Consider the following 10,702-nt stretch of genomic DNA (forward strand, 5'->3'; position numbering starts at 1 on the left):
CACTGAGTGTTCCAGGTACTTGTTTCTTTGTTTATTTAATAAACAGGGTATATTTATAATTCATGTGAGGTCTCTTCAAGACCTGATGTGGATAGTGAAGGGAATATAAATGAGTTATTACACAGACGGATGTCACTACGATTGTCAGATACGCTATCTTCAACGAGATGCCAGAGCTGGATATTGGGGTGTAGTGATCATCACGCCAATTGAGTCGGGACAATACGGGTCAATATGGTCGCCCTAAATACGCTGTCATGTTTGTTTATCGTAAACGCAAACATAACCCACACCAATGTACAAACTCGTTTACCCATTCATTGTATAAAGATAAGGTGACCTTTAATCAAGATGGCCGTTATGGCCGCTTTTTCAGAGTGTATGTGTTCGTTCAAGAGTGGCGTTTATTCAAGGATTTACTGTTATACAACTTGTTTTAAATTAATTTCCAGGTGTTATTTGTCTTTGATCTTACTACAACATCAACAGTTGAAACATTTGTTACTTGTGCATTTTTGTTGAGGAGATTTGGGTTTTAGTGTAGGACTCTGCTGAGTTGTTGGACAAAAGAAAGTATTCACCCAAGTTTGACGGTGACTGAGATGAAAGAAACAGCGAGGAGATGTCTTTGTAGTATAGGTATTTAGGTGACATGTTGATATCTGCAGTGGTGAGGGAAGTTCTGGTTGTTAGATCTGTGGTGATTAGGTAGGTGAGAGTCGTGAGTGAGTGAGTGAGTTTAGTTTTACGCCGATTTTTGCAATATTCCAGCAATATCACGGCGGGGGACACCAGAAATGTGCTTCACACAATGTACCCGAGTGGGGAATCGAACCCGCGTCTTCGGCGTGACGAGCGAACGTGTTAACGACTAGGCTACCCCACCGCCCAGGTAAGTGAGAAGTCCTCTGAGTTCCCGGACACTCATGTTTATGGATTTGTGAAAACTGTCCACATACTCCCTCTAGGTTATAATGTGCAAGTTAGTCTGTCATACAGACCCTGAAACAAATATATCAAAGAAAGCCCATGCAAGTCTAGAATATGTGGCAAGACTAGATTTCCACATTCCTGAAAATGAAGAAAGTCTCAGGACTCCTTTTCATTATATTTTATTTTACTTGTTTTATTATAAACTGTCTTTTCTGTAAAATATGTTCATTTCAAAGACTAGTTAGTCTAATGTCTTTTATACGGTCTTTGATCACAGTTTAGGTTTAAGAAAGTTTGATCTCGTTTGTAATTTATTTAGTCAAAGGGGCGGTTGGGTAACCTAGTGGTTAAAGCGTCCGCTCGTCACGCCGAAGACCCAGGTTCGAGTCCCCACATGGGTACAATATGTGAAGCCCATTTCTGGTGCCTCCCGCCGTGATATTGCTGGAATATTGCTAAAAGTGGCGTAAAACCAAACTGACTGACTCACCCAATATTTAGTCAAATCCAGAATCTAGGTGCAAAATTTATTTTACCCGGAAGGTTAGACATTCACATAATAAGTAAGGTTTGCGTAATCTATACAGTATACCCTGGATACAGTTAAATTGAGTAATCATAACGGCATTTTATAAGTTGTATAGATGAAGGAAAACCAAGTTCTATGGATAGTCAACTTCGTTATTGCAATGAGTGCGACGTTTCGGTGTGGGTACTAACATCGTTATCAAGCAAGTGATTAGTACATACACCGAAATAAACAAGTTGACTATCCACAGAACTTGGTTTTCCTTTTTCACAATAATCATAGTTTACTTTTTGTCATGTATCAAGTTTTGAACAGAAGATAAATCTCTTTTATTTAATGCCTTTATTAAATTCAGTTTTACAAATTTTAAAAGTGATTTTCCTCAATTATTCGTCTGGGCTCGGTAAAAAGAGTGTCATTATTCGTTTCGTTTTGGTTTAATACGTATTTTTCTTTTCTGTGACTCAAGTTAAGCAACGATATTTTACTCGTGTTTCATACATTTAGATAACGCCTATCTGTCTGTCTCAAATATTGTATTTGAACTGACCAGCGGTTGTTGGGACGATTTGTTGCGTTAATGTTAAAATTGCAATATCTTTGTACTTAGCTATATCCCCCATTCAAACAGCATGTGAGAATCTTTTCTGTATCTGTTAAGTGTTGGTGTTAGTTAGCGCACCTCATCTAAAATTATACATTTTTATAGCGAAAATATGGTTATTACGAGATTGTTATGTTATGATCTGTAACTACGATTGATAATGATTTTTATATATTCTGTTTCTAGGTGAAATTACAGAAGTACAAACACAACATTGTAACAACATTGTAAACGTGATTCCACTGAATTCGATCGAATGCCTGTTTTTCATGGGAGATAACTCTGACGGCCTAAAATCCACCTATCAACACTCAACCGACGCGTGACACCGCTGTAACCCAGCAGTCCGCCTATCAGAGCCGTAGCTACCATTATGAAAAAAGCCCGGGCTTACACATGATTGTTGCTAAAAGGATTGGACGAGCCCTCAATACTATCTAAATATAAAGCTTTGCAACCCATCGGGCTTACGCGAAAAAAACAACTTTTACCTGGCCATGATTCTCACAGCGATGTGTAAATGGTATTGTCTGTGCCGATGGTTGATAGCATGAATGATTCACGTTGTCGAGATAGGATGACATTCATTCACGCATTACAATTTTAAACCACCCAATCCGCATCTTTCCATTCTTACAACAAAGGTGTACATGGATCCATGTGGGCAACTAAACGAGTCTTTGTGTGTGTATACCATGGTAACTGTTAGGTAGACCATATAGGGGGAATGTCGAATATTTACACAGACATTATATGGTACAAGTGGCTATTCTCACTGATTCCCCACATGGGTACAATATGTGAAGCTCATTTCCGGTGTCCCCCGCCATGATATTGCGGGAATATTGCTAAAAGCGGCGTAAACCACCACTCACTGATGAAAGCCGGGTTGGGTATCGAAGCCTGGTAATACTGCATTATACAGCACTGCTCTTGAAGAGTAAGTCCGACACGTGTATAAAAGTTGCCGTCTTTCTTAATATAGCACCTCTCAACCTCTATTCTATATGCAGAGATTCGTGAAACGGGTAATTTTGAATCCCATACACTTTGTGTGAACATGTCACCAGGGCGATCTAACTTCAGGGCAGCAGCAGAACTGTTCTTGTCACTAAGGTCTAACATCGTCACTAACTAGATATTTTTACTTTAAAAAAATTCCACATTCCTGTTGATAGATATTTATTAATCGCAAGTCATGCGTCTATCCCAAACAGCCTACAGGGGTATAAATTTGTCGATATGTTTTTTTCAGTTCTTGTGTTTGTGACTAACGTTTAACTGATTGTTTGTTCAAGGCAGGCGTTTATCAACCAAGCGTTTATTCAAAGTAGGCGTTTATTCGACGAAGATGCGTAATCAGGATAGCCGCGTTTTCAGAGTATGTGTTTATTCAAGAGTGGTGTTTCTTCAAGAATGTACTGTTATGTTATTCGTCTTAAATCAGTTTTCCACTTGGTTATAAATTATGTTTGTGAGAACGCACCTGCACCAGCATTCCGTCACACACACACGAGGTACGTGGTTATTAAATTAAATACATAAGTTTGTTTGTTTGTGTGTTTGTTTGATGCAACTCTCAGCAATATTCCAGCTATATGGCGGCAGTCTGTAAATACATGAATCCGGACAAGACAATCCAGTGATCAATAGCACGAGTATTGATCAACGCAATTGGGATACGATGACATGTGTCAACCAATCCCGATCCCGTTAGTTGCCTCTTACGACAAGCATGGTTTGTTCTAGATCAATTCTAACCCGGATCGTCACGGGTTTTATGGATAACTTAAACACCTCCGTATACGTTGATATCGCACAGCTATATCGCTACAGTCTGGTTGCTCTGACAGTGTGCCCATTGTAAAGGTATGCCAAACAGTTCTTGGATAGCTTCATGTTATGTCTGTCCGGGATAGTCGCCTCGTTTGTGTTGGATCCCTGATAATACCCTGTAACCATCCCCCACTGTAACTGTGCGGCAGGCAGCCAGTATGGGGGTGATTCACTGGTATACGAGAGTAGATAACGGGTCGTGGATGGTCCGTGCAGCATGTGCATCTGTCATCAGACACCATGGCTTCACCAAACAACCCTTTTACTCACGTCACGACGCCCAGACTGATGCGCAGATAACTAACACTGGGTTCATTAATATCACGGAGGTTATCTGTTAATGCTGCCGTTGAAGATGGTGCTATATATGCACCACTTATACAGCTGTCCCGTACGTTGACTGTGGAACCCCGTTAGTTCAGAAACCTCTCCGTCCGAGCGATTACTGCGCATGCCTGCTGTGTCTTCACACTGGTTTATTGGGGAAAGTACCCCCGGGGTCCACTGCAAGTCACACAAATCCTGAATAGTCACCCACATGCTAATCACAGGAGTCAGTGACCTGTATCCATATACAGACTCTATCAAGACTGCAAGAATACGTAATACGTCGGCTTGTGCCATAAACTATAGGGCATTTGAATCCCAAATACTGACCTCCTGATGTCCCTTGAATACTAAATCCTGACCCCCTGATGTCCCTTCAATACTAAATCTTGACCCCCTGATGACCCTTCAATACTAAATCCTGACCCCCTGATGTCCCTTCAATACTAAATCCTGACCCCCTGATGTCCCTTCAATACTAAATCCTGACCCCCTGATGTCCCTTCAATACTAAATCCTGACCCCCTGATGTCCCTTCAATACTAAATTCTGACCCCCTGATATCCCTTCAATACTAAATCCTGACCCCCCCCCTGATGTCCCTTCAATACTAAATCCTGACCTAAATCCTGATGTCCCCCTGATGTCTCACAACAGATCAGCAATAGCGGTCGGCCATGTAATCTGTGAACTGTATATTATACACGGTGGTATGGGCGGGGTACTTCACTACCTACCCGTGAAGGTCCGGATTAGAATGAACCTTCAGTAACCCATGCTTGTCGTAAGAGGCAGCTAACGGGATCGGGTGGTCAGGCTCAATGACTTGGTTGACACGTGTCATCGGTTCCCAATTGCGCAGATCGATGCTCATGTTGTTCATCACTGGATTGTCTGGTCCAGACTCGATTATTTACAAACCGGCGTCATATAGCTGGAATATTGCTGAGCCGAGCGGCGTAAAACTAAACTCACTCACTCACTTCACTACCTAACGGGAGTGCCTATGCATGCGGCATATACATCAAGGTACATGGAGCGGATCTGAGTGACACTCGTTACAGGCTGGCTGAGTGGACGATTTATCTGAAACAGTTTTAACCTTTCAAGACACGTATTAAAGCAATACACGAAGGCCAATCCAATCAAATAAATCAATAAGTTTCAAATCCTCAGCACATCTTTCAACACAGCGCAGTAATGAGTGTAAGTTAATCTCGTGAACTAATGAAGACAAGAGTAGGTATCGACTCGCTGTCCAATGAAATATTCACTCAAGGCCGGTCATTAATTCTGTCACTCGTCCTGCTCGGCTTGAGAGTGTCATGGCACCATTGTGATGGTATTCCTGTGATAAATATTGTATAAGGTTGATGGTTCGCTCTTCAGCTGGAGCCACGGTATTGTTTGTTCGCCCTTAAGGTCTCTGTTGTGACAGAACAATACTTTCATTATTGATGAGACTACTCCAACCTGGCCCAGATACCCATTGAGAAATAGATCCGGGTTACGTGCATTCACAGATCATCATGTGACTAAGCGTTGACTACCACACATGGGGATACCAGGATAAAGGGTAACCGAGCAACCTTTTCTGGTAGTAAAAGACATTTGTGGTTTGCTTGTTTTGTTTGACATGAACACTAAACGCCGACATATCACTTCAAATAGTTGTATGCAATCTCTCTCGTTATTACGTCAGTTTTCATCTATATGTAAATTATTTTGGTATTCCGACACTCAGCAATATGCCAGCCATATGGCGGCGGTCTGTAGATAATCAAGCCTAGACCAGACAATCCAGTGATCAACAGCATAAGCATCGATCTACGCAATTGGGATACTATGACATGCGTCTACCAAGCCTGACCGCCCGATCACCTCAGTCGCTTCTTACGACAAGCAAGGGTTGCTGAAGACCAATTCTAACCCGGATCTTCACAAGTGGATTGGGTGGTAATGATCGGTGAGTTGGTTCATTGCATACACAACACCAGCGTGGAGAGATGCTCCTTATATCAGTCACTAGTTGGTCAGTTCCAGATGATTTTACAGGTCCCATTCATACGTAATACTGCTGTATATTAGCAAACTACTGTAATGATGTGAATACTGGCGATAGTCGTCTAGGGTCTCGCGCTTCGAACCAGCCAGGGTTTGATAGTTCTGGAATCAAATCCCACATTCGGCCTTAGTATCATTCTTTGTCTCACAGCCCCTGTTAGTCTGTCGTACAGACCCTGAAGTAAATATATCCAAGAAAGCCCACGCAAGTCTAGAAAATGTGGCAAGTTTAGATTTCCTCAGCTTCTGAAAATGAAGAAAGTCTCAGGGCTCCTTTTCCTTATTTTTTTTTACTATGAACTTTTTTTCAGTAAAATATGTTCATTTCAGAGACTAGTTGTTAGTCTAAGCCCTTGACAGTGCTTTGTGTGGCCAGTGTGGTAAATAGCCACGACATCATTTTAGAAGTTTCGCCATCATTAAGCTGGCACGTTTGCGTCTTTACCGATGTGCCTCAGAGCAATGATGCACCATATTTACCCACATATCACTAAAGAATGTAAACTATCTGCCGTATCGTGATCGGGAAACGTTTGCACTAACCTAACTTGACCCCATATTCCAAGCACGTCACTGCCAATACCTGTATTACGCATAAGCCCATACGTGTACTATGGAACGAGGTTCAGACCAAGTTGACGAGTATGAACGACTCCAGTTGTCAAGAAATTAATTTCTTCCTGCATTATTTATGAATTAAAAATGGACCCTTTATCACTTTGACATGAACACTAAACGCTGACATAGAGTCGTATCCAAACTCACTCGTTATCACGTAAGTTTTAATCTATATGTAAATTATTTTTGTTGTATCTGTTACTATTCCTTTAACACAAACGTTATTGCTTTCCGCGTCTAATGAGTTAAGTTGGACAGATCTGTTGAATTACAGTTGCCATGGCACCCAATATGTGTCGAATGTAAGTATATCTCCAATATCCTGTTCAGGGCAATGTGGGCGATCTGGTCACAGAGATCTCAACTGGCAACAAGCCGCTCTCTTCACCCTCACCCTTCAGTGTAAACATTACCATGAGTTTATGGTACACTGTTAAACTATTACACTACACAACGCCACGCCACACCACACCACGCCACGCCACGCCACGCCACGCCACGCCAAAACCACACCCACTCCACATCATAATACACCATACCTACGACCACTTACTTTCTCTCTAACCCTACCCCTTCATTTTCACTTGAATCACTATATTTTTATTCGTTCTTCTCTCTTTTTGTAGTTAAACAAATTAAAATGTCGATTGACCATATTAAACAGATTCTTATGAAATGTATAGTCTGTTTGCAGTGACTTTAAACAAAAAAGTAAATCAAATAAAGTGAAATTAAGATTGCGAATCCTCATAATTTTACCTTGCCAATTGAACATTTAAATCTCAAAATTTTATTCAAATTAGGATAAAAGTTGTTTAACAAACGATCATAGATTCAAATCGCTATTATTGGTTTGTATTACAAGGGGGTAAGCGCAGTAGTTGGAACAGTGAAACAAATGCACGTGTGGTACGTGAAGAGCGTTAACTTATAACAAACCTTGTCGTTTTCGGTGTTTCATTTGATGTGCATACCCCATTGTAATACAAACCAATAATAGCCATGTGAAACTATGATCGGTTGTTAAACAACTTTTATCCTAAGTCGAATAAAATTCTGAGATTTAAATGTTCAATTGGCAAGGTAAAATCATGAGGATTCGCAGTCTTAACTTCACTTTTTTTGTTTTACTTTTTGGTTTAAAGTGACATTCATCGGTACGTTTTCACTGCAAACAGACTATAATGTGTTACATATACATTGACATATAGGATATCTTAAACTCAGGAATCACGAGACCTCCGTTGGTCAATATATTCGTACATATCCAATTCTGATTAGAACTTTCCTTCATTAAGCTATGAACTACACACCCTTCTCTACAGGAATATGAAACCGTCCACTCACACATCAGTTAAACTCCGTTGCCGATTTTCGTGAAGACGGACAGGCACATGTTTTAGGTTTCTGTTGTTCTAAACTGGATTTTACAATCACCAACGAAATATCCCAGGCAGGAAACTGTTGTATCCTTGAATGTCGGTACATGTTTTCGGTGCTAATGTCCTGAAAGTCAAGTAAAATTTGGCATGCTTCCCAATTAGTGTCAAGTTATGAACATTGAAAATGTATAGTCTTTCTGCACAAATTGTGCATATCAGATATCCATCCAGAACGGTCCATGAACCCACAGGTTTCCGACCATGACTCAAGACACATAGTCAGCACAAGATCTCAGCTCGAAAACAAGACACACCCAGGTCAAGAACAAGACACACCCAGATCGAGAACAAGTCACACCAAGATCGAAAACAAGTCACACCAAGATCGAGAACAAGTCACACCCAGATCGAGACCAAGACACAGCCAGCTCAAGAACAAGACACACCCAGATCGAGACCAAGACACACCCAGATCGAGACCAAGACACACCAAAATCGAGAACAAGTCACACCCAGATCGAGAGCAAGAAACATCCAGACCGAGACAAAGACACGCCCAGATCGAGGCCAAGACACCTCTAGATCGAGACCAAGACTCGCCCAGATCGAGACCAAGACACACCAAGCTCAAGAACAAGACACCCCCAGCTCAAGAACATGACACACCAAGCTCAAGAACAAGACACACTCAGCTCAAGAACAAGACACACCCAGATCGAGACTTAGTCACACCCAGATCGAGACCAAGACACACCCAGATCGAGACCAAGACACATCCAGATCGAGACCAAGATACACCCAGATCGAGACCAAGACACATCCAGATCGAGACCAAGATACACCCAGATCGAGGCCAAGACACCTCTAGATCGAGACCAAGACACGCCCAGATCGAGACCAAGACACACCAAGCTCAAGAACAAGACACACCCAGCTCAAGAACATGACACACCCAGCTCAAGAACAAGACACACCCAGCTCAAGAACAAGACACACTCAGCTCAAGAACAAGACACACCCAGATCGAGACTTAGTCACACCCAGATCGAGACCAAGACACACCCAGATCGAGACCAAGACACATCCAGATCGAGACCAAGATACGCCCAGATCGAGACCAAGACACATCCAGATCGAGACCAAGACACGCCCAGATCGAGACCAAGACACACCCAGCTCAAGAACAAGACACACCCAGCTCAAGAACAAGACACACCCAGCTCAAGAACAAGACACACTCAGCTCAAGAACAAGACACGCCCAGATCGAGACCAAGACACACACAGCTCAAGAACAAGACACACACAGCTCAAGAACAAGACACACCCAGATCGAGAGCAAGACACACCCAGATCGAGACCAAGACACACCCAGTTCAAGAACAAGACACACACAGCTCAAGAACAAGACACACCCAGCTCAGGAACAAGACACACCCAGATCGAGACCAAGACACACCCAGCTAAAGAACAAGGTATACCCAGATCGAGACCAAGACACACCCAGTTCAAGAACAAGACACACCCAGCTCAAGAACAAGACACACCCAGCTCAAGAACAAGACACACCCAGATTGAGACCAAGACACTCCCAGCTCAAGAACAAGACACACCCAGATCGAGACTAAGTCACACCCAGCTCAAGAACAAGACACACCCAGATCGAGACCAAGACACATCCAGATCGAGACCAAGATACGCCCAGATCGAAACCAAGACACATCCAGATCGAGAACAAGACACGCCCAGATCGAGACCAAGACACACCCAGCTCAAGAACAAGACATACCCAGCTCAAGAACAAGACACACCCAGATCGAGACCAAGACACACCCAGATCGAAACCAAGACACACCCAGTTCAAGAACAAGACACACCCAGCTCAAGAACAAGACGCACCCAGCTCAGGAACAAGACACACCCAGATCGAGACTTAGTCACACCCAGCTAAAGAACAAGACATACCCAGATCGAGACCAAGACACACCCAGCTAAAGAACCAGACATACCCAGCTCAAGAACAAGACACACCCAGCTCAAGACCAAGACACACCCAGATCGAGACCAAGACACACCCAGTTCAAGAACAAGACACACCCAGCTCAAGAACAAGACACACCCAGCTCAAGAACAAGACACACCCAGATCGAGACCAAGACACACCCAGCTAAAGAACAAGACACACCCAGATCGAGACCAAGACACACCCAGCTCAAGAGCAAGACATACCCAGCTCAAGAACAAGACACACCCAGCTCAAGAACAAGACACACCCAGCTTAAGAACAAGATACACCCAGATCGAGACCAAGACACATCCAGCTCAAGAACAAGACACACCCAGCTCAAGAACAAGACACACATCCAGCTCAAGAACAAGACACACCCAGATCGAGACCAAGACACACCCA

General features: G+C 42.7%; 1 protein-coding gene across 1 annotated transcript; it reads left to right on the forward strand.

Annotated features, from left to right (window-relative positions):
• The first annotated feature begins 8,532 nt into the window (after positions 1-8,532).
• Positions 8,533-10,243, forward strand: LOC124284899 (BUD13 homolog). Its single transcript, XM_046721028.1, has 2 exons — positions 8,533-9,204; positions 9,866-10,243. The coding sequence occupies exons 1-2, from the start codon at positions 8,533-8,535 to the stop codon at positions 10,241-10,243; spliced, it is 1,050 nt and encodes a 349-aa protein (XP_046576984.1).
• Positions 10,244-10,702: the final 459 nt, after the last annotated feature.

The sequence above is a fragment of the Haliotis rubra genome, unplaced genomic scaffold (assembly GCF_003918875.1).
Source record: "Haliotis rubra isolate DU_JTF1 unplaced genomic scaffold, ASM391887v1 Scf347, whole genome shotgun sequence".
In the NCBI taxonomy this organism is placed as follows: Eukaryota; Metazoa; Mollusca; class Gastropoda; order Lepetellida; family Haliotidae; genus Haliotis; species Haliotis rubra.